Source organism: Caretta caretta, chromosome 2 (assembly GCF_965140235.1).
Source record: "Caretta caretta isolate rCarCar2 chromosome 2, rCarCar1.hap1, whole genome shotgun sequence".
In the NCBI taxonomy this organism is placed as follows: domain Eukaryota; kingdom Metazoa; phylum Chordata; order Testudines; family Cheloniidae; genus Caretta; species Caretta caretta.
Window position 1 is genome coordinate 199,414,594 of NC_134207.1, and position 24,281 is coordinate 199,438,874.

Sequence of the window (24,281 nt, forward strand, 5' to 3'; positions counted from 1 at the left end):
TTCCCTAACTGTGGTGGGGCCATAGACGGAACCCATATCCCTATCTTGGCACCGGAGCACCAAGCCGCCGAGTACATAAACCGCAAGGGGTACTTTTCAATAGTGCTGCAAGCTCTGGTGGATCACAAGGGACGTTTCACCAACATCAACGTGGGATGGCCGGGAAAGGTACATGACGCTCGCATCTTCAGGAACTCTGGTCTGTTTCAAAAGCTGCAGGAAGGGACTTTATTCCCAGACCAGAAAATAACTGTTGGGGATGTTGAAATGCCTATATGTATCCTTGTGGATCCAGCCTACCCCTTAATGCCATGGCTCATGAAGCCGTACATAGGCAGCCTGGACAGTAGTCAGGAGCTGTTCAACTACAGGCTGAGCAAGTGCAGAATGGTGTAGAATGTGCATTTGGACGTTTAAAGGCGCGCTGGCGCAGTTTACTGACTCACTTAGACCTCAGCGAAACCAATATTCCCACTGTTATTACTGCTTGCTGTGTGCTCCACAATATCTGTGAGAGTAAGGGGGAGATGTTTATGGCAGGGTGGGAGGTTGAGGCAAATCGCCTGGCTGCTGGTTACGCGCAGCCAGACACCAGGGCGGTTAGAAGAGCACAGGAGGGCACGGTACGTATCAGAGAAGCTTTGAAAACCAGTTTCATGACTGGCCAGGCTACGGTGTGAAAGTTCTGTTTGTTTCTCCTTGATGAAACCCCCCGCCCCTTGGTTCACTCTACTTCCCTGTAAGCTAACCACCCTCCCCTCCTCCCTTCGATCACCGCTTGCAGAGGCAATAAAGTCATTGTTGCTTCACATTCATGCATTCTTTATTAATTCATCACACAAATAGGGGGATGACTACCAAGGTAGCCCAGGAGGGGTGGTGGAGGAGGGAAGGAAAATGCCACACAGCACTTTAAAAGTGTACAACTTTAAAATTTACTGAATGCCAGCCTTCTGTTTTTTGGGCAATCCTCTGTGGCGGAGTGGCTGGTTGGCCGGTGGCCCACCCACCGCATTCTTGGGCGTCTGGGTGTGGAGGCTATGGAACTTGGGGAGGAGGGCGGTTGGTTACACAGGGGCTGTAGTGGCAGTCTGTGCTCCAGCTGCCTTTGCTGCAGCTCAACCATACACTGGAGCATACTCAGCATTGAATCCTGCCTCCTCTCATCATGCTGCCGCAACATTTGAGCTTCAGCCCTGTCTTCAGCCCGCCACTTACTCTTTTCAGCCCGCCACTTACTCTCTTCAGCCTGCCACCTCTCCTCCCGGTCATTTTGTGCTTTCCTGCACTCTGACACTATTTGCCTCCACGCATTTGACTGTGATCTGTCAGTGCGGGAGGAAAGCATGAGCTCGGAGAACATTTCATCTCGAGTGCATTTTTTTTTCTTTCTAATCTTCACTAGCCTCTGGGAAGGAGAAGATCCTGTGATCTTTGAAACACATGCAGCTGGTGGAGAAAAAAAAAGGGACAGCGATATTTAAAAAGACACATTTTTATAAAACAGTGGCTACACTCTTTCAGGGTAAACCTTGCTGTTAACATTACATACATAGCACATGTGCTTTCGTTACAAGGTCGCATTTTGCCTCTCCCCACCGCGTGGCTACCCCCTCAACCCTTCCCCCTCCCCGTGGCTAACAGCGGGGAACATTTCTGTTTAGCCACAGGCAAACAGCCCAGCAGGAATGGGCTCCTCTGAGTGTCCCCTGAAGAAAAGCACTCTATTTCAACCAGGTGACCATGAATAATATCTCACTCTCCTGAGGATAACACAGAGAGATAAAGAACGGATGTTGTTTGAACGCCAGCAAACATACACTGCAATGCTTTGTTGTACAATGATTCCCGAGTACGTGTTACTGGCCTGGAGTGGTCAAGTGTCCTACCATGAAGGACGCAATAAGGCTGCCCTCCCCAGAAACCTTTTGCAAAGGCTTTGGGAGTACACCCAGGAGAGCCGCGAATGCCAGGGCAAAGTAATCCCTTCACATGCTTGCTTTTAAAGGGATAGTATAGTATTTTAAAAGGTACACTCACCAGAGGTCCCTTCTCCGCCTGCCGGGTCCAGGAAGCAGCGTTGGGTGGGTTCAGGGGGTACTGGCTCCAGGTCCAGGGTGAGAAACAGTTTCTGGCTGTCGGGAAAACCGGTTTCTCTGCTTGCTTGCTGTGAGCTATCTACAACCTCATCATCATCATCATCTTCTTCGTCCCCAAAACCTGCTTCCGTGTTGCCTCCATCTCCATTGAAGGAGTCAAACAACACGGCTGGGGTAGTGGTGGCTGAACCCCCTAAAATGGCATGCAGCTCATCATAGAAGCAGCATGCTTGGGGCTCTGACCCGGAGCAGCCGTTCGCCTCTCTGGTTTTCTGGTAGGCTTGCCTCAGCTCCTTAAGTTTCATGTGGCACTGCTTCGGGTCCCTGTTATGGCCTCTGTCCTTCATGCCCTGGGAGATTTTGACAAAGGTTTTGGCATTTCGAAAACTGGAACGGAGTTCTGATTGCACGGATTCCTCTCTCCAAACAGCGATCAGATCCCGTACCTCCCGTTCGGTCCATGCTGGAGCTCTTTTGCGATTCTGGGACTCCATCATGGTCACCTCTGCTGATGAGCTCTGCAAGGTCACCTGCAGCTTGCCACGCTGGCCAAACAGGAAATGAGATTCAAAAGTTCACAGTTCTTTTCCTGTCTACCTGGCCAGTGCATTTGAGTTGAGAGTGCTGTCCAGAGCGGTCACAATGGAGCACTCTGGGATAGCTCCAGGAGGCCAATACCGTCGAATTGTGTCCACAGTACCCCAAATTTGACCCGGCAAGGCCAATTTAAGTGCTAATCCACTTGTCAGGGGTGGAGTAAGGAAATCAATTTTAAGAGCCCTTTAAGTTGAAAGAAAGGGCTTCATCATGTGGACGGGTGCAGGTTTACATCGATTTAACACTGCTAAATTCGACCTAAAGTCCTAGTGTAGACCAGGGCTAAAGGTGTGACATCAATGCATATAAATTAAAGTGAGTTAAAATCCTATGTGAATGCTCTCATTCTGTGCAACTGTGCAGCAGAATTCTGGATACAGTCTCTGTGGATGGCACATTGTTGCATCCGTTTGTAGTACGAAATTGACCACAAAAGGATGTTCATAGATTTAAAGGCCAAAAAAGTTTCTGAATCTGATCATCTAGAATCCTTGAAGGAGGCTTAAATTACAGAGAATTAAGGCCATATTACTCCTAAGCATCTACATGAGGGTTTAACAAACCTGAATTTCTAAGCATTGACTTCACACTTTCAGTAGATTCATGTTAACTTTCCTGAATATCCGTAGGTAGACAGGCCCTAAATTATAGTTACAGTGAATTTTTAAAAAACGGAAACTACAGAGTACTTTCACCTAATCTCCCAGCTGATCCAGTGTGTCAAAGCTACATTCCACCTTGCTCTGCCACTCACGCGCCTTTGACTTCATTGCCTTAATTCTCATACCAGGCCCCCACCACCACAAAGTGTGTTCCCGCAGAATCTGTCCCCGGATTCATTCAGGATTATATTCAATATGGCTAAGCAGGTTCAGTTTCTGTTTTCTTGTTCCTGCATCTTATAACCCTTGAAGGTAGGTCCAAAGAATGGAGTACTTTCAGTTCACATTTACAATCCCCCATCCTCTGCTGTCCCCCACCAATGGTGTTAACCTTACAGACAGCTCAGGTCTCCTTTGCTTATAATATTTGAAGAGATGGGGATCACAATTCTTAGACTTCTCATTTGACATTATGTTTTATATTAAATGTGACAGAGCAAAAAACAATCTGCCACACTCACTCTGTTAATCGAACGCACAAGCAAACATAGGTCAACAGTTTCAATGTGCACATGCAACATGGGGGGGGGGCAAATCCCTGTGAATTAGAATTCCATGGACAGTTAATTTTCCTCGGCTGAATCTTGCGTGCTATATTACACATTTTAGCAATTTTTGGTGGTTCAATTTACAGCTCATCAGTTAAGAAAAATGTTTTAACAAAACTGGCAAGTTACATTTTAAAATACATTTTTACAGAAATCAGAACCGGAAAAGATTTATGAGGTCAACTGGCCTATTTTGTTGCCAGACTTTCCTGACAATCTACTGTATCCTACAGCAGTTAGTGCGGTTTTCAGTGACTCAATAAATGAGGCTTCTCCCAGTTCCCTTGTGTGACAAAGTGCAATAGATTAAGCCATTAAGAAACTTTCCTTCATATTCAGCTTAAATTTTCTTTAGTATAATTTTTTCATATTATACTAATTATGCCTCATTGAAATACACTAAACAATTCCTCTCCCTTTTTGGTATTTACATCATTCAGATGTAGATAAACAATTAGTCGTCATTAGCCAGTATTTAGGGGTTGTTTTTTTTTTTTTATAAATCTTTCCTCGTAAGTCAATTCCTTCAGCCCCATTAATCAAGGTTTAGTTTACTTATTTTCAGTGTATAACAGCATTCTGGTGTCAGATGCTTTATCTTATCCCAGATGCTTTTCAGTAAGAAGAAAATGATCCAATACTACTCACTTCAATGTTTTTCTATTTTGAAAAAAAAATACACTAACTGGGGGAGGAGGGGTTCCATTTGCCCTTAGTTTGACTTCACTACAGTCCACATTAACAGGAACAGCAGCTAAACCTTCTTTGAAACTTTATTCACCATAGCTAGAAAAAAAGAGCGGGTGAAATTCCTTTAAAACATGCTTTAATCTAGCTGGAATGCCATAAATTGCTTCCAGATGTGCTCCATACAAAAGTCAATCATAGCTATTTATACTGACGCTCTGCAGTCCAAACAATCTGAATCCAAATGCCATGTCTCCGCTACAATAAAGCTATAAATGTCAGTTTTGTTGAATTTGGAGAGGTGTTGAAGAGTTCATGCTAGTTTGCTTTTGAGCTATTTGTAAGCCAGCAATTTTAAAAAAAGGAACTTTTTTTTAATAGACCCGGTACTTGTTGAGCAATTCTTAAAGCACACCTGACACCTTCCAATTATGACCTTGAAAGTGCCACAGGTTACAAGTTGAAATTCATTTCACAAGTTAGAAAAATGTAGCACTTAGGCAGGGAGCCAAGAAAAACTGAAGCACTTGGCAGGACTCCCATGCTCTCTCTTAGACCGAACACACACATAGTACACCTGGGACTAAATGAACTACAGTACAATGAAGCGACACAATCTCACTGTAATACTACTTCTATTCAAGAAGCTTCCAAAGTATGGGAAAAAGCATCTCCTCTCGCTACAAAAAAAAGGCAGTGAGGAAATGGCCAGTACGTCCCTCGGCCCGCGCCGCTTCCAGCGGCTCCCATTGGCCTGGAGCAGCGAACTGCAGCCACTGGGAGCCGTGATCGGCCGAACCTGCAGATGCAGCAGGTAAACAAACCGGCCGGGCCCGCCAGGAGCTCTCCCTGCATAAGCAGTGGAACAAGTTTGAGAACCACTGCCCTAATCAATTGTTTTCCATGCAAAATAGTCAGTGTTCCTCACCTGGAAAAATTATATAACCAACATTCAGATGAAACAATGACCTACGATATTATTTCACACTATTTCAGAAAAGTACATAATTTATGTATATTTTGCACAGAATTTTCTGGTTGGTTTCCTAGGCTTCATTATGAAACATTTTTTCTAGAAATCTGAATCTATAGTTTGATCTCTGTAGAAATGTTCAGAGTTTTAATTTTGGGATTTTATCTGTATAGGGAGGTGGGGAATTTTCTCACCTTTTGCTTCTAGTTTGAAGAGTTTAAAATGTTTAGGAAAGACATGATAAGTAATGACCCTGCAAGTACTGTTATTCTGCAACTTCCTTGTCCTTTATTTTCCTTTCCTCTGCTTTTTCATCCCCTCCTCCAGTTTTCCCTTTTCTGCCACTATTTTTTGCCCTTCCCAAGGGCAGAACAATTCCTTACAAGGCCTTTGCTTCCTTCTAGGTGGAGCCTTAACACTAAGGTCTTGTCTACACAACACAATTAAGTCAACCTGTGTTAGGTCGACATACATCCCCTGCACTAATTACTGCGATTTTTCATGTCCATACAATGCCAATGGTGCACACCCTCACCAAGAAGTGCTTGTACCAATTTAAGTGGGATAGTGTGGGGGGCTGCGAGCTCGGCATAGAGCTCCCAGCGGGGTGCCCGGCTGCCCAGTGCCGAGAGCCTAGCCTGTTGGCTCAACATGAAGCTCTCAGCTGTATTATCCAAACAGTGCTTAATCCTTTCTTATAAATAAGCATCTCACACTTACAGCCCTCGTGGTTTACACTGTCAATTATACATGTATTAATGATTCCCAATAATACAAATTGATATGATCAACTATAACATACCTGAATCAGTGATTGCCCACTCTGGTCTCAATGATACACACAACAAAGGAATCTTGGACCCTTCCATTCAAACTACTTTCTTCTTTCTTTGCTTTTATTTTTAAAAAACTGGTAAAAAGAAAAAAGAAAAATATGTTTGAGTAATGTTACGTTTTAGATACAAATCCAGAAGAGACCATGGAAACTCATAATTAGACTCTCAGACATTAAGGGACCATCATGATCACTTAGTCTGACCTCCTACACATTGCAGGCCACAGAACCTTACCCACCCACTCCTGTGATAGACCCACAACCTTTGGCTGAATTACTGAAGAACTCAAATCATGACTTAAAGACTTCAAGTTACAGAGAATCCACCATTTACACCAGTTTAAACCTACAAGTGACCCATGTCCAGTGCTGCAGAGGAAGGCAAAAAAAAAACAACAAACTACAGGGTGTCTGCCAATCTGACCCAGGGGGAAATTCCTTCCAAAACTCAAACATGATGATCAGTTAGACCCTGAACACGTGGGCAAGACCCACCAGCCAGACACCTGGGAAAGACTCATCTGTAGTAACTCAGAGCCCTCCCCATCTAGCATCCCATCACCAGTCGCAGATCAGCTACATGCCATTGTAAGCACTCTCATCATGCCATCCCCTCCACAAATTTATCAAGCTCAGTCTTGAAGCCAGTTAGGTTTTTTGCCCCCACTGCTCCCCTTGGAAGGCTGTTCCAGAACTTTACTCCTCTGACGGTTAGAAATCTTCATCTAATTTCAAGCCTAAACATGTTGATGGTCAGTTTATATCCATTTGTTTTTGTGTCAGCATTGGGGCTTAATTTAAATAACTCTTCTCCCTCCCTCGTATTTAGTCCTCTGATGTATTTATAGAGAGTAATCATATCTCCCCTCAGTTTATTTTTTGGTTAAGCTGAACAAGCCGAGCTCTTCGACTCTATTTTATAAGGTAGGTTTTCCATTACTCTGATCATCTAGTAGCTCTTCTCTGCACCTGTTAAGGATTACATTCCCACTCTACCTTGCTTTATTCAGTGTTTATATCAGACAATGGAATTTTTCTAGGGTGCATCACACTGCGCCAATACAGCAATAATTAAATCTTCCAGTGAAAGCTAAGGGAGCTGCCTAAGGCAATGCAGAGAAGCAAGTGCCACACTATAGTAGTTCCAGTATATATTTCTGACCCAGTCTCCTTTTACATTTCCCTTGCCCTTTCCACTTTGCCAATGATGTCAACCTTGGTACTCCTTTTAATCTCTTTCTCTCAGACATCTCCACGTTTACTACACAATGCTTTTTATTTTTGGACTGCCAATACTATTTGTCAAGTCCTTCCCTCACTCCAATCACTCTGCAGCACTGTACAAAAAAAAAGTGAGTATTTCATACACACCACATTTTACCCTCTAAGATGTGTGACCTGAGTAACAGCCTTATCCTTTATCGACAACCTATGTTCCTCCTCAATGTTCTTTCTTTTCTCAGTGGGTTATAACCTTACTTGTTTGTCAATCCTACCACTTCAACTGTAAACTCTTTGAATCAGGAACTTATCATTTACACACTTTCTGTGAAGCACGTAGCACACTTGTGGGCACTATAAAACGTTGTAATTTGGACAATGATGATAATCACCACTGGCCAGCATTAGACACTAGGGGTCTATTCGGCCTTCTGTTGTGAATCTCCTAAAGCATGAAAGGGACAACGAGAAATTAAACTAAACTATTAATCCATCCCATTCCAGCATCCAACAAAAAGCACCATATCTCTAGATATGCATAGCTCCTGCACTTGAAGTGGCTGGTCCGCAAAAAAGAGGGAAAATTATAGCAAAAATAAGTGGATTTTGCAAACTACATAAATTCTTCATAGGCTACTGTTTCAAACAGGCAGTTCTGCAGCCACTAGTACAATCAAAATTTCTGTCAGAACCTTGTAATTCTTTGTTTTGTTTCTTTAGATTTTTCATTGCTTATTTGAAATGGAGACCTTTACATTTAAAAAAAAAAAAAACCAAGCCATATGTCTACAACATTTACAATAATATTAAAGTAACAAATGAAGATCCTGAGCCTCAGATGTATAACCAGAAGAGAATTGGCTGGATGAATCAGTTTTTGCACGTTTTCTGTTAAATCAGAGATCCAAATGCAAAATGTAGCATTCAGTAGTGAGCGTGTAACACCCCCTGGAGGAGCATATCCATAAACCATTCAATGGATCACACTCAGCCATACAATATGATATATATTCCCACACAAAAAAAAAAAACTTCACTAAGGTTAAATTAAGGTTGCAAGATCCATACATCATATTTATCATATTTCTGCATTTTCTTTCATAGACTTCATTAGAATATGTCACTATTGTTCGGTTATCACAAACAGATCCATCTTTCCAAATAGCCCCTGGGCCTGAACTGAGCTCCAAGACTCAGTGACATGCAGCATGGTCATGTGTGATTTACCAGGGCCCTCAGGCCTTACTTAGAGACTGCACTCAACACAACTGATGTTCCATTTTGGCAAAGCTATGCTGACCTTTCCTTAAAATGTCCTCAATTATACCCTCTCTAGAATTTCAAGCTACTCCTTATTAATTCCTGAGCTTGCTAGGAACAAAGTCTCTCTCACTATCATTTTTATCTACCCTAGGTATTCTGACTGGTAAAGTAACACTTCAGGCGAGTTCTTCAGCGGATATCAGCAGAACTCCAGTGAAGCCTACAGAGCTGTGCTGATTTACTGCAGCTGAGGATCCAGCCTTTTATGGTGCACCTCAGTGTCCATGATCTATAGGATTATGTGCTCAATACTCTTATAGATCAGTATACCTAAAAACAAACTGAGTATTTCTAAAGACCAACCCAGTAAAAGAAAAAAACAACAGTAACAAATACAGTGCTCTCTGCACTCACTGAATGTCACACTCATGTCCTGTAAATTTGTTGGAAAAGACTAGCTGCAGTGCTGTTGATGTAAGTCTCCACCTTCTGTTTCTGCAGTTTATTGTCACTAACACTAATAGTAGCTGCAAGGCTCACAGGATCACATCCTTTAGCCAAGATGAGGGTTGTGCAATGCCTGATTACAAAAGAAATTGCACAATTCTTCTCAGCACTGGAGAAGCAGAATCTACAGAACTGTCCAGGGGATCAACAACCTGTAAGAAGTCCACAGGGCTAAATCATTTTAATTGTACAGCAGTTTTTGAGAGAGGCTACAGTTGGGCCAGAAGAAGTGCTAGGGCATAGCACATGTAGATTCATTTGCCAGCAGCCCCCTCAGCTGCCACGCCACAGCAATATCAGTCACTGAGCAAAGGGCAGAGTTCAGCCCCCTTTTCTCCTGACTTGTGTGTAACCTTCTGGCAAAAAGCCCATTTACTGATTTTGCACCAGGGAGAGGATGTAGCTAACAGACAGGAAAATATGAAATAATTCACAAGTGATAGTCACTTGATACCTATTTGCTGTACACCTTCAACCACAGAAGCTGTTTGGCTGTTCCCTCTAATAGTTTTCTGAAGTTATTGCTTTTATGAAAAAAAATGCCATAATTATTTTGGACTAATTGGCTATTGAGTCCTTATCATGGGTGTTTTAACAGAGAGCCTCACAACTGCAACTTATTTCAGCCAATCAAATTATTCTTTTAGAAAATGCCTGTTACTCAAATTTCCGTATCTATCACAATTTCCCAAGTCTGTCTGAATTAAATTAAGACTCTCCTGAGAAAGGCTCTACCAATTCCCTACTAGTTTGTATATGATGGTACTTGTGGCACCTTAGAGACTAACAAATTTATTTGAGCGTAAGCTTTCGTGAGCTACAACTCACTGCATCGGATGCATGTAGTGGAAAATACAGTGGGGAGATTAATATACACAGAGAACATGAAACAGTGGGTGTTACTGTACACACTGTAACAAGAGTGATCAGGTAAGGTGAGCTATTATCAGCAGGAGAGCGGGATGGGGTGGGGGGAAACTTTTGTATTGACAATCAAGGTGGGCCATTTCCAGCAGTTGACAAGAACGTGTGAGAAACAGTGTGGGGGAAGGGGGAATAAGCATGGGGAAATAGTTCTATTTCCCCATGTTTATTCCCCCCCGCACTTTTTCTTGGAAATGGCCCACCTTGATTATCAATACAAAAGTTTCCCCCCACCCCATCCCGCTCTCCTGCTGATAATAGCTCACCTTACCTGATCACTCTTGTTACAGTGTGTACGATAACACCCACTGTTTCATGTTCTCTGTGTATATTAATCTCCCCACTGTATTTTCCACTACATGCATCCGATGCAGTGAGTTGTAGCTCACAAAAGCTTATGCTCAAATAAATTTTTTTAGTCTCTAAGGTGCCACAAGTACTCCTTTTCTTTTTGTGGATACAGACTAACACGGCTGCTACTCTGAAACCTGACCTTTCTGTGTGCACTAAGGTTATGGGGTTTGTTTGTTTTTTGATTGCGTCAACTAGTTATCCACTCATCTCGAAACAAACATTTCAAATAAGTGCCCTAGTGACCTTGAAAAAAATGTCCCAGGGCCCCAAAAAGTCACAATCCTTTTCTTAAGGGAATGTTAATACGTTTTAGTGACTGGTTAAGACTTAAACTAGAGGCAACAGAGTAAATTTCCATGAAAACCAAATCCATTGTGTGTTCAAGAAATGGAAACAAATAGAGATGAATTAGTCCAGACTCCCACCTAATACTGCATGTACAATTTAGCTTCAACTCTTGCACCACTAGTCCTAATGATACATGCCAGTAATAATAGTGGCTTCACCAAAAATATTTTTCACTACAGGAAAGTCCCAGCTATAATAAATCAGTTTCTGTTTGCTGAAAACCCTTGCTTCATAAGCCCTATTTGAACAAAAATACCAGCATTTGGACATCATCTACAGTTTCTCCTACTCCTTACCTAAGCCAAACTCCAAGTGGACTAGATCAAGCTTAGAGTAACAGCAATGTCATGTTGATCCATTATTCTGGGCCCATGCTAAAGAAAAAGGAATACAGAGAATATGCTCAAGTGGCTATCAATTATTCAATTAAAGTAATTATGCCTTCAAGTGTCAGTAAAGTGAAAAGCAAGCTTGAAGATAAGCCATACAAGGAATGTTAATGTTAAGGTCAATAAGACAGGAGCGCACACATTACTCATTTTATACTTTATCTAGTCCTCAAATGTAGCTCTTGGTGCTTCCGATGTCAGACTTTCATTAAATGATATACAGCCAATGGAGAGGACTGAGCCAGAACACCAGGACAAACCCAACTGCACAGGCTAAACAGCATTTACCAATATAGGACAGTGTGTACGTTACATGAATTACACAAATAGTCAATTTTTGAGGCATATAAGCCAAAGAAAGAAAACCACCAAAAAAATTAAAAGGAGTTTGGCGAGCAATTCTAAATAATGGTTCATGTGTGGATAAGCCAATCCCACAGACCAGTCTTCACCAATTATATAGCGCTCTCTCTTCATCCCATACTTTATTTACCATATCTCTATGTCAATGTTTTTTTAAATCTCTCCCTCCCTCTTAAGATAGCTATCCTAATTCTTTTCTTACGATATCTTTCTGCTGAACTTCCATTAGCCTGAAAAAATATTAGACTGGATTCAATATTTTCAATGCATTTTCTTTTAAACCAGCTAATAGAAATCCTATCAGACTACAGTGCTGGTACAGAATCTCTCGCTCAGTGCAGTCGAAGGAAACACTGCAGCACCATTCTCAAATGAGGTACACTAAAACGTGCATGAGAATTTAGGGGTTGAAATGAGAACACAGTTTCCTATGAGACTGTTCACTGTTCAAGTCATTTAACTTTAAAACTAGCTCAATATCAGAACAAGACACTATTTATTCCCTTTTGATGTTTAAAATGAGGATCACTTTTAAAATCAATCATAAGTTCAAAACTCTTTAAATTCTGAAACAGTTTCAGTATTTAAATGGGTTTTTATACCAACAGCTCCTAGGCTGCAGGAGCAGAACTGCTTAAAGATCTTCAAGCATGATGCTGTTTTACGATTATACACACACAAGAGGCAATTACAGGAATAAACATAAAGGAAAGTTTGTATTTTGCCTCTGATTTCTAAGAATGCAGTTTGGACAAAGGAGAGAGACAGTCAAATCCTCTCCACTACAGCATACCTGAATAAATGGGGTTGGTGCAGGAGTGCTTTTCAGAGCACAAAATCCTAATCCCATGTTACCCCACAAATGTAGGCTACATCTACGATACCGTGGTAAATCGACCTACACTACGCCACTCCAGCTACGTGAATAACGTAGCTGGAGTCAAGTTACTGCGGGGTGCAGGGGTCTACACTGCTGGGGGTCGACGGGAGAAACTCTCCCATTGATTTACCTTACACTTCTCATTGGGGGTAGAGTACAGGCGGCGACTGCAGAGTGATCTGCTGTCGATCTGGCGGGTCTTCATGAGACCCGCTAAATCGACCGCCAGAGCATCGATCCCGGCTGTAGTGTAGACATAGCCTCAGAGATGCAACAGTCTCTGAACTTACATCCCTATACAGGGCATGTGGGTGAGGGAAGCTGGCCAGTGGGATCAGTGCTGACAGAGCAACCAACTTGACCTGCCAAAAACCCACTGATTGAATCAATGATACAGTAGAACCTCAGAGTTACAAACACCTTGGGAATGGAGGTTGTGTGTAACTCTGAAATGTTCGTAACTGAACAAAATGTTATAGTTCTTTCAAAAGTTTACAACTGATCATTGACTTAATACAGCTTCGAAACTTTACTATGAAGAAAAAAAATGCTGCTGTCCCTTTATTGTTTTAGTAGTTTGCATTTAACACTGTACTGTGTTTGCATTTTTTCCTGCCCCCCCTTGTCTCTGCTGCTGCTTGATTGCATACTGCCAGTTCCAAATGAGGTGTGTGGTTGACTGGTCAGTTCGTTACTCTAGTGTTCGTAACTGAGGTTCTACTATAGTACCTCACCAAGAACAGTGTCACAACTCAGAAGAGGATGCAGATCCCTTTTGTCAAGTACACAGAACCCACTCCCAATCCAGTGGATTCACACCCATTCTCCTGCCTTTCAGACCTCACATTCCAGCAGAGGTTACAGCGATGGATAGCATTTGCCCCACAAAAAGCACAAAACTGATAACAAATACTGAGCACGTCTATAGAACGTTTTATCCAAAGAACTGAGAGGGTCTTACAAAAGGTTGGTAAGTGTCATAAGCCTATTCTACAGTTAGAAAACCAAGATACAAAAAGGGCAAGCAATATGCCCACGGTCACACAGAGAGACAATGGCAGAAAGAAGAGGAGAACCCAGGTTTTCTGACTCCCTATCCAGTGCCCTATCCATGGGCCCATGCTGCTGCAGTTTGACCAAGAATTCAGATTCTGATTCATTACTGAGAATAGGTCATATTTTACTCTGGATCTTTAAGTAACATTTCCATTGACAAGGGTAGAATATGTTCAAACAGCAATAGCTTAGAGCCCAGAGTGGTGTTACAACATAGTCATGTCCATGTTAAATAGGGAAAACAAACCATTTCTTATGAGGAAAACAATCCTACTAATCACAGGAATGGACCCTTTCTGGTTTCCAGTCAACTACCGTATTCACATTCAGCCTGTAAGAGCCAGCAAAACATGTTAAGGATCCTTGTTAGCAGGAGGACAGAAGATAATTGCAGGAATTATGCTCTCTCTTTGTGATAACAATGCACTTAACCACCTATGACTTTGCATGAATCCAGAATATACAATTTGGCTGTATACAGTATGCTTTTGTGCCCAATGTGATCAGTTTGCAACCCATCTGTGCCTATAGCATTCATGCTGTTCATCCACTGAAAACACCAAGCACCAGGCATCCTGAGACTGCCACTTTCCACACAGAGAGAAACTGCCATTCATAACCATTTTCCCCTTCATTAAGCAATGGATTGACCCTATTTTCAGAGTTGTAGCTGTGTTGGTCCCAGGATATGTGAGAAACAAGACAGGTAGGACCAATAAAAGATATTACTTTACCTACCTTGTCTCTCTCCTATTTTCAGGAGTAGTAGTCCACTCTTAAACAATAAATGACCTGTAGCTTTTTTTCCTCCACCCTTTTAACACACCTCTAACAAAATATCAGTTCTGGTTGACACAGTATTAACAGGCTGTCTTCCCGCATCTCACGTATGACATGTCATAGAATGCTCAGTTTTGAGAAGAAAGGTATTTGATTAATCAAGTAGATGAAGCCAAAATGTAGTTATTAGATGCATTACATCTGTAGCACATCATCTGTAAAAATGTCCTGGGTAAACTAATGCTCCAGGGGAAACCTGACCTTTAAAGAGCCTTGCTAATACTACATCTAAATTAACGTCCGTGACAAGCACTTCAATTTAAAAGAGCAGCGTTCTTTCATTCTATCTACACTATCTATTCATCCATTTATTTCTGTGTAAATGTATGTATGTGTAAATAAATTTATGTCACTTCTGGCACCGAAAAAAACTCTAATAGAAGCTCCCAGAGTTTTGACTCATTCTCCTTACTACAAGATGTGGAAATTATTCATTTTGAGGGATACATATTACAGTTAGCATCTCTTGAAGGAAGGAGAAACCCAATCAGAATTATTACAAAAAATATTTTTACAGTAACTAGATCTATTTCTCCAATGCATTGGTCTTACAGAGCAAGATAAATATGCTTTAATCGGAGGGGCATGGAGCTACTGAAGAAAGCTACATAACAAGTAATTATGGATTAGAATTAAGGGCTTGGCTGTGCACTGACATGTCTGGTGGCCAAGATCAAAATCCTAAATGCAATCAGTTTTGCAGTTTCAGAACAAAACACTGCAAACAAATTCAGGACAACTCCCACCCTCTGCTTTGAAGAAACCTACTAAACCATGCTGAGAATGGAATGATCTCTTATAGGCCTAGACTGGGGCATCGAGCCACCGTTATGCACTAGGAATGATGTAGAGCCACAGCTACATTTCCTGATGCTAAGCAGGTTAAGCCCCAGCTCCAGGTACTGCCTGCTCCTTTCTAACCATATTTTTTATGAGTTTACTTCCATTATCAGCCCCAAGCGCAAAGATTCCATTCTGGCTAGCCCTTACATAGGCTGCGGAAGAGAGATGTAGAGTCTCTGTACTCCTGCTATTCACACTATGCAGCTGCCTGGGAGATGAGGCTATGATATAGCCGATAGTGAAGTGAACCTCCCCCTCAATCCTGAAAGAAAGAGAAAAACTTATTTCACAGTTGCCTTTTCACATGATAGAGTAGGTGTAGTCCTCATGCCAAACAGAGAGTACTCTGATGGAAAAGATTACACCCTCTCTGAACTAAGGAGAGTCACATTACCCAAATCCAAGTGGACTAAAACTGAAAGGTTTTTTCACATTTTGTTGATCAAGAACCTTTTATCTGAATATTTTTCATTTAGAATCTCAGGTGTGTAATAAACTGTGCTCTAATTGGTTTCTCTGCAATGAAGAGCAACCTTGTGTTTTCTGTACAGTTATACTTCCATACAGAGAGATTGTGGATAAGAAATTATCCACCTATAGATGCACAATATGATTCCTATAGCACAGTGACTGCACAACACATTAAAACCAGTGAACAGAAACACAGGCATGACATGTTTTAACTTTGCTCTCAGCTAAACAATCTGTTCTTTCTATCATCATCCTTCAGGCCTTAGGCTACATAAACATTGTCAAACCTGGTTTCAGTATGAAGTGGGCACATTAATATTCTCATTAATATACATTTTCCATAGCTTCTCCATTAGGTAGCTTAGTTGGAATCCTATGGCAAACCCCATCAAATACTTTAGATTAACGAATACTGAAGTTATGGACATCATTGGCTTCAGAAAGTAAAATCAGAAAAGTTGTTAGGTTCTACAGGCCATAATCTGCAGACCCTTCTGAGGCAAAACCTCCACTGAATCCACATTTGAGTTTTGCTGAAGTGAGAACTGCAACATTCTTGGGCCTCATCTTTCAGTCGGTGAGATTTGTTTATCTCCTCACAAAGTGTAAGTAAATAGGCTTTGTTCAGGAAACTAAACACAGCTAATTCCCTTCCATAACTGCAGGAGGTATGTGTGGGGCCACTGTATCCACTTTCTACAACTGTCCCAAATGCACCCCAATGGATGACCTATTCAGAGTAGTGTGTAGGGTAATGTGGAGGCTCTCTGACCCCTGTGAGTGAGAGACCTTTTCCCCATACACATAAAGCTAGGCATATTTTTGGCTTAGTATTTGCCAACCATGGGACAAATGCAGCCCTAGTGTAAGTGGATGCAGCTGCACTCATTTAATATCATGGATGAATGTGACCTAGTGCCTTTAATAGTAATCTAGGAACTCAAACCATTTTACTTTTAAAAGTTCAACAATTGTAGAGGCAAACATCACCCAAAGGGTGATTAACCAGGAATCTTCCCTTGCCAGGCCTTTTGCGTGTTACAATACAACAGTAATTTTTCATTTAAGTTATGGTGTCTAAAAGATGTTTGCTGTAGCTGGAAGGCAAAGAATGTGACTTTCTTTAGCAGAGAGATTATGACTAATTAGAAGGATTCTGTCATAAAAATATTTTCTGAAATAATTTTATTACAATTCTATATACATTAACATACTGAAGTAAATATGTATATATATATATGCACCCAGATGCTGCAACTTCTACTCACTTACTGACAACAAAAAAGAAAAATAGAAACAGAAAAGATAAAGAGAACTAGGTATTCAAAGGGCAATAAGGAATGATACCAAAGCCACATGATTTCTTAAAAGAAAAATCACTGATGAAAACAAACCTGAGTTAATTCCAGAGATATGTAATGAATGCTCCCTCCTAATCAGGCATTAGTTAGATATATTAGTGAGGTCCAATCAACCGTCAAAAAAAAAACCTTTGCAAAGTCCACTGGCTCTTCCAAGTTCACTAGACAAGCCACAGAATATATTCTATAACATCACAGATCTCATAGGCTCGTTCCTCAGCTGGTGCTCCACTGAAGAAGAAGCCATGCTGATTCACACCAGTTGAGGATCTGGCCCCAGTTTCTGCACATAGTCATGAATGTCTGGCATCTGAACACGTTCTGAAGCATCATTAGCAAATCTAGAACAGTAGTAGTCTTTCATCAGGGCTAAAAAATATTTTTTTAAACATTTTTATTTAAAATGTGTTCATGCAAATATCCCACCTATTCTGTTTAGCAGGCTACATTTATTACATACTCCTAGGTTCTAACTCAATTTTGCTTTCAGTTTTAAAGTTCGTTTTTTTTATTTTTAAGTTCTGCATGCTCCATTGTCAGGCTTCCAGTATAAAGCTTAACCACCATTCTTAACCGTTAAAAATTCCTTGATGAACACTTGATGTTTTCTTTTTAATGTACGGTGTGCGTATGAGAATTCGAGTCTCCAAAAAGCAATGATTTGACTATTGCATTATGTCAATAGCCTAGAAGCCATGGCCCTAGAAATCCCAGTGAGAACTAACCATTTTTCAAGCCAACTTCAATCCAGTTACTAATACTATGGAGGACCTTCCAAGTCTGAGGACATGAACTGTTAACAAGTAAGCAGTTAAATTCACTGATGGGGTGGTTCGTCACAGATAATTTTGTCAAAATACTGTATACTAAATAGAATTATGGGAAAAGATGTTACACACAGGCTCATAGTTTCAAGTGCAGCTGTCTGATACATATATAAGGACTGGAGGGTGCATTAAGATGTGCAATTCTATGAAAATGCGCAGGCAATGTAAGAAAGTATGTCTATTGAAGTTTAATGAAATTCCCAATGCACTGGGCATTTTGCAAGCTGTAAATATCCAACATTAATTAACAAGGTGCAAATTCACTAGTTTCAGACCAGTGCATGGTGTGACAAAGTTCCTCCTCTACCTTCGTGGGTCTTGCGCTTATTGGTGGATTTGCTCACCTCGGAGATTCACGGCAGCCTTCAATTTGGCCGTTTTCATGAACCCACAGTCCAGGTCAACTTCTCCTGTGTCTGACCAGGAGTGGGGAGCTTTGGGGGAAACCCAGGCCTGCCCTCTATTCCAGGTTCCAGCCCAGGGCCCTGTGGAATGCAGCTGTCTAGAGTGACTCCGGGAACAGCTGTGCAACAGCTACAACTCCCTGGGCTACTTCCCCATGGCCTCCTCCCAACCCCTTCTTTATCCTCACCATAGGACCTTCCTCCTGGTGTCTGATAATGCTTGTACACCTCAGTCCTCCAACAGTCCGCATTCTCACTCTCAGCTCCTAGTGCCTCTTGCTCCCAGCTCCTCACGCGCACCACAAACTGAAGTGAGCTCCTATTTCAACCCAGGTGCCCTGATTAGCCTGCCTTAATTAAGTCTAGCAGCTTCTTGATTGGCTGCAAGAGTTCTAATCAGCCTGTCTGTCTTAATTGTTTCCAGAAGGTTCCTGATTGTTCTGGAACCTTCCCTGTTACCTTACCCAGGAAAAAGGGACCTACTTAACCTAGGGCTAATATATCTGCCTTCTATCAATCTCCTGTAGCCATCTGGCCCAACCCTATCACAATGGATAATTTCTGAGTTTGTTAATATTTGAGTACACATGATAGTTTATATTATCTGCCAAAAACTATCTGCTGTATGTAAAGACAAAGCCATCACCCATAGAGTGTGCCTACACTTTGAACTTGGTGAGTGATTCCCAGATCAAGGAGACACACTCACTTTAGCGGTCATCAAGCCAGAGCACTAAAAACGGAATGTAGACATGGGAGGGTCTAGCCAGCCCAACAAAGTATGTAGGACACATGGATGTATACATACTTGGAGCGACTAGACCCTCCTGCAACTTGCACTGCCACAGCTACTCTCTATTTTTAGTGCACTAGCTTGATGAGAGAGCTATCATGAGTGTGTTACACTCACACTCCCATCTCAAAGTGTAGACATAACCATAAACTGGATACATGGAGATAGCTCCTGCAAAGGGTGATAGAAAGAGGCTTTACGAGGGTGTGTGAGAAAAATTTAGTTTCAATAAATTCTTAAGGACTCCAGAATTCTTGTTCTGCAGATCTTAGATCCAATTCCTCCACAGGGACTCCACCGTGTTTGGGTGTTTCAGACTGGAGTAAGCAAGTTCAAAAAGCAGAGTTGGCAAGTCTTGGACTTGGACTTGAAAATAGATTCCCCCCCCCAAAAAAAACCCTCAATGGGAGCAGTGCTCCAGGAACATTTAAATCCTGCTTCTCTCAAGCAAGAATTAACTTCAGTCTTAACCCTCCTGCCAAACTGAACTATCAGAGACTCCAGTTCAATCCAGTTGATTTAAGCTTTCTTCAATCCTTTCTACTACTTCCATAGCCATGACACTAACCCCATTCTTGTCGACGAAATATATCACAGACTAGCACATCTCCAGTTTTGCTGGTGGACACAGGCTAGTTTCTCACTTCATGTGTATCTCTGGAATTTTGCTTCTGTTAAAGCTGAATAACATATTCTGGGACATAACTAATGAAGGAATCCCAGAATATTACCATCTTTGAAAGGAGAAAACATTCTAGGCCCAGTAGAGAAACAAGTGATCTGCTGGGCATGTGGTTGTTCATAAAAGGTAAAGGGTCAGACCTACATAGGAAAGGCAAGTTGGGAAGATGCTATATCTTGGCATAGGCTGCACAAGAGGTAGACCCAAACCTTTTGGGGGGTTGCTTATAACTAATACAAAGCCCATTTTTTCCTCCAACCAATTATTGTCACCCCTCCCTTACTATTTTACCTCAGGAATCAGACAGCTTGAATCTGCTACTTGTTAGATTCCCAAGGAACAACAAGTAGTTTTCAAATTCCAAATTCACAGACTTGTTAGACAAGCTATCACACCAAGAGAATTTGGAATAATTTAGACAGTCATATTTAGCCAGCGGCACTTGATAATTCGCTGTACAAAAACAAAGGCTAGTAGATGTAAAGACTTTTCTTCTCAACAGGTCTAGACATTTAGCTTTTTGGTCAGGAGTGGATTTAGGATGATTATGTCTAGATCTCTCTGTGGCAGCCTGGATGTTCAGAGCGTTTGGCACAAGGTGGATAAAGAGAAATTCCACTCCCTTAGCTGGAATGAAATAGTGTTTTTCTCTGCCCTATTGGGAACTGGAAAGACAGTTGGTCCACTCCTTGGTTAAAAACACGAGGTGATCAAGGGCAAATAAGAGACACTGCTTCCAAGAATTCTCAGACTTCAGGTGCTTGGAGTGCATGCACACCCGCAGTGGAATAGACCTAGAGACCAGCACTTGAAGAAGTTATCTTTTCTGTCTGTAAGTACTTATAATGACCAGAGATTGTCATCTTTCAACCTTCCCTTTGATAAACGGAGTAATTGGAGCTCCTTAAGCCTCACATTATGAGGCTTATTTTCCAGCCCCCTAGATCATTTTTATGGCCCGCCTTTAAATTATCTCCAGTATTTATACATCCTTCTTGAAGCATGGACATCAGAACTGGACACAATATTCTAGCAGAGGTCTTACCACTGCTGTGTGCAGAGACAAGATGACTTCCACTGATGCTTGATACTCTCTTTATACATCTAAGGATTGCATTAGCCCTTTTTGTCACAGCCCTGCACTGACAGCACATGCTAAGGTGATTATCTACAATGACCTCTAGGTCCTTCTCTGAGACACTGCTTTCAAGATAGAGTCTCCTACTCTGTAGTTATAATCTGCATTCTTTGTTCCCATACGTATGATCTTATTTGGCTATATTAAAACATATTTTGTTGGATTGTGACCATTTAACCAGTATCACAGGTTGGCACTGGCCCTTTAAGAGGTAGCAAGGCCATTGCACCTGTGCCTGATCAGCTGACCATCACTAGGGCTATAAGAAAAGGTACCTGGATGATAGAGAGGGAGAAGCCAGGGTGAACCAGGCTGGAGAGTCAGACAAAAAGGGGTAAGAGATAAGATGGCTACTCACATGTTCCCAGAATATTGGACAGTCTGCTTCTTCCATGAATGGCATGACCCTGCCCTCACCAGTATGACAGTGAGGTCACGCTACACAAGGGACACCATCTTTAGGAGCGCCCCACCTCCACTAGTATAATGTCATACGCACGGTGTGTGTGAGGTCATGCCACATTGGATGGGTGCCATTTTTAAGAGCTGGAGGGGGCAAAGCAGCATCTCCCATCTGATACCAGACAAAACTACGTCCAGTTGTTTCCGAGTACAGCACAGGGGACAAACCTCTCAAAAAGAAGACTGTCCAGTTTAATATCAGTGGCCTCCCTAGGCAAAGAAAGCAGACATGGGCCTCTCACTGCCAGCTCCCCGGGAACAGGGAGACAGACCAGAAGCAGGAAGCTCTCTGGGTGGGGGGCATGGATCAGCGTTCATATTGCGCTCCCCACCAGCATCCGGCCTGGCCCGGGGAAGCTAATGATCCAACTCAGCAGACCAAATTCGTTGATGAATCCTGGTCACGTGCCACCTGAGGCACATTACGCATATGCTAAAAAAGAAGTGACTGAGTCCCCTGGGCAGAACGCCATCTCAACCTGCTGGGAGACATTTGATGAAACAGTGCAAGGGAGCTACAAGAAGTTTCTAGGAGAGGAAGCAGTAGGAACCTGCTGGGGAAAAAGGGCCCACCAAGAAGAAAGACCTGGGTGGTGGTACTCAGGGAACAGAGCATGACAGATTCCTGCAGAAGCCTGAAAACAGGAAGGGTTGAAAGGTAAAGGCGAAAACCCCATAGGGGCTGTACCCTGCGGGGTTAGGAACTGTTTTTGGTTTTGATTATATTTAAGAAAATAAAATTGTCTGGAAAGACACTCTGAGTTAGGGTGACCACGTGTACGGTTTTTTACTAGAACACCCGGTCGAAAAGGGACCCTGGCAGCTCCGGTGAAGCACCACAGACCAGGCTGTTGACTGTCCGGCTGGCAACGCCACACAGCAGGGCTGGCAGGCTCCCTGCTAGCAGCCGCATGGCTCCCAGGGAGCAGCCAGCATGTCCCACCTCCGGCTCCTACGCTTAGGGGCAACCAGGGGGGTCCGCGTGCTGCCCCCCGCCCACAGGCGCAGCTCCCATTGGCCAGGGCAGGGGACAAACTAGCACGCCTAGCAGGTGGCTGTTGAGGGGTTGTGGCACGCGCCTCTCCCGCTGCTGCCAGCCTGCTTCTCCTCCTCATGCTCATCCTGTGGCTGGGCTCAAGCTCTGTCGCCACAGCGCCAACACCCAGGAGTTGGAGGTATGTATCCCCATCTCTGTGTAAGGAGGTGCGTGTATTGCCACATGTGTGTATACCTGTGTGAATAAAATTTTCAGCCTAACTCTGACTTTTGTTCTTTTTGCTGGCTTGTGCACAAAAAAACTGATGACATAAAATGTGTGTATTCAATTCCTAACAAGTTTTTAAAAGAGAAGGGAACTCTAAAAGAAATGTATTATTTCTTAAAAAGTGAATGTTGACGACTAGTAATTGCAGAAGAGCCAATGTATCATACATTTCTCCCCACCTTTGTCTAGCGGCGTTACCAACTCTTTGTTGCAGACTCTCTCTTTTTATGTATATGTACAGCACCTATCACCCTGGAGCCCTGATCTTAGTTGCGGTCTCTAGGCACAAAACAATAATTGTAATAATAAATAATGTGGAAGTATATGTGTTAGTGCATGCTAGATGTGTACACATGAACACAAGTGTGTATCTGCATGTAGTTGTGGGAATCAGTTTCTACCGATTTATTTATATAGGTATCTGGACTGGTCTGCATTTCTGTAGTTGTGCTCTATGGATTTGTATTTGGGCTTCAGAAGTGCAATGAACCCATTGCAGCTGTGATAATGTGTGGTCCTAATTCCACACATAAAATTACAAAAAATGTTGGGGAACAAAAAGCATGGAGCTGGTTACGAAAAATGGGAAGAGGGAGGGAAAGAATCATGAAAACCTTTGTGAAATTTCTTTTTTTTTTAACTACCCTTTTTGACTATTTTGCTGCCAGCTCTAGCTTCCTGTAACAAACAAAACCTGAAATTAGCATAATACATCTGTCAAAACAATAAATATACCTGTTTGGGCCTCGCAGTGAAAATGAGTACATGAGCAAGGGTGGGGGAGAGCAAGTGATGGAGAGAGAGGGGATGGAGTGAGTGGGAGCGGGGCCTCTGGAAGGGGCAGTGCAGGGTGGGGCCTCAGGGATGGGGGGGCAGTGGGTGGGGATGGGGGGGTTCGGTTTTCTAGAATTAGAAAGTTGGCTACCCTACTCTGGGCGTGGCTGTGGGTTCATTATCAACTAGGGAGAAGGCCAGACTTGTTACACTAGGTGATTTAGACCACTCTGCAAACAGCAACCTGTCCTCCTAATTATTTACTACCCCACCAATCTTTATGTCATCTGCCATCATAATCTAGATCTGAAGATATTAAATACCACTGGACTAAGATCCCTGGTGGACCCCACTAGAAAAGGCCCCACTCAATGATATTTCCCCATTAGCAACAACATTTTGAGATCTCTCAGCCAGCCAGTTTTTAATCTAATATGTGCCCTGTTAATTCCATACAATGCAAGTTGTTATTTTTTTTTTTAAAACAAAATGTCACGTAGTGCTAAGTTACATGCCTTGGAGAAATACAAGTATATTACATCAACACATAACTGCTTCTCTCTTTTTTTCTTCCTTCTTTGGCCATGGCAATGCAGCACCAGGTGTGTCTAACCCCACATGCAGTATATGACATCTTCCTCAACTGTGCCATACAACCTCCTCTCTCACCACACAGATAAAGGATGGGGCATTGCTATGCAGGAGCAATCTGGCAG

General features: G+C 42.4%; 2 protein-coding genes across 4 annotated transcripts in view; both read right to left on the reverse strand.

Annotated features, from left to right (window-relative positions):
• RARB (retinoic acid receptor beta) overlaps positions 1 to 24,281 on the reverse strand; it is a 526,846-nt gene that overhangs the window by 407,119 nt on the left and 95,446 nt on the right. For all 3 annotated transcript variants that reach the window (XM_048838584.2, XM_048838585.2, XM_048838583.2), the window contains one exon: positions 6,369 to 6,476. The gene's annotated coding sequence lies outside the window, so the exon portion shown is untranslated. The remainder of the gene's footprint in view (positions 1 to 6,368; positions 6,477 to 24,281) is intronic.
• LOC125631016 (uncharacterized) lies at positions 743 to 2,632 on the reverse strand. Its single transcript, XM_048837205.2, has 2 exons — positions 2,041 to 2,632; positions 743 to 1,449 (listed from the first exon to the last, which is right to left on the reverse strand). The coding sequence occupies exons 1-2, from the start codon at positions 2,594 to 2,596 to the stop codon at positions 929 to 931; spliced, it is 1,077 nt and encodes a 358-aa protein (XP_048693162.2). The 5' UTR covers positions 2,597 to 2,632; the 3' UTR covers positions 743 to 928.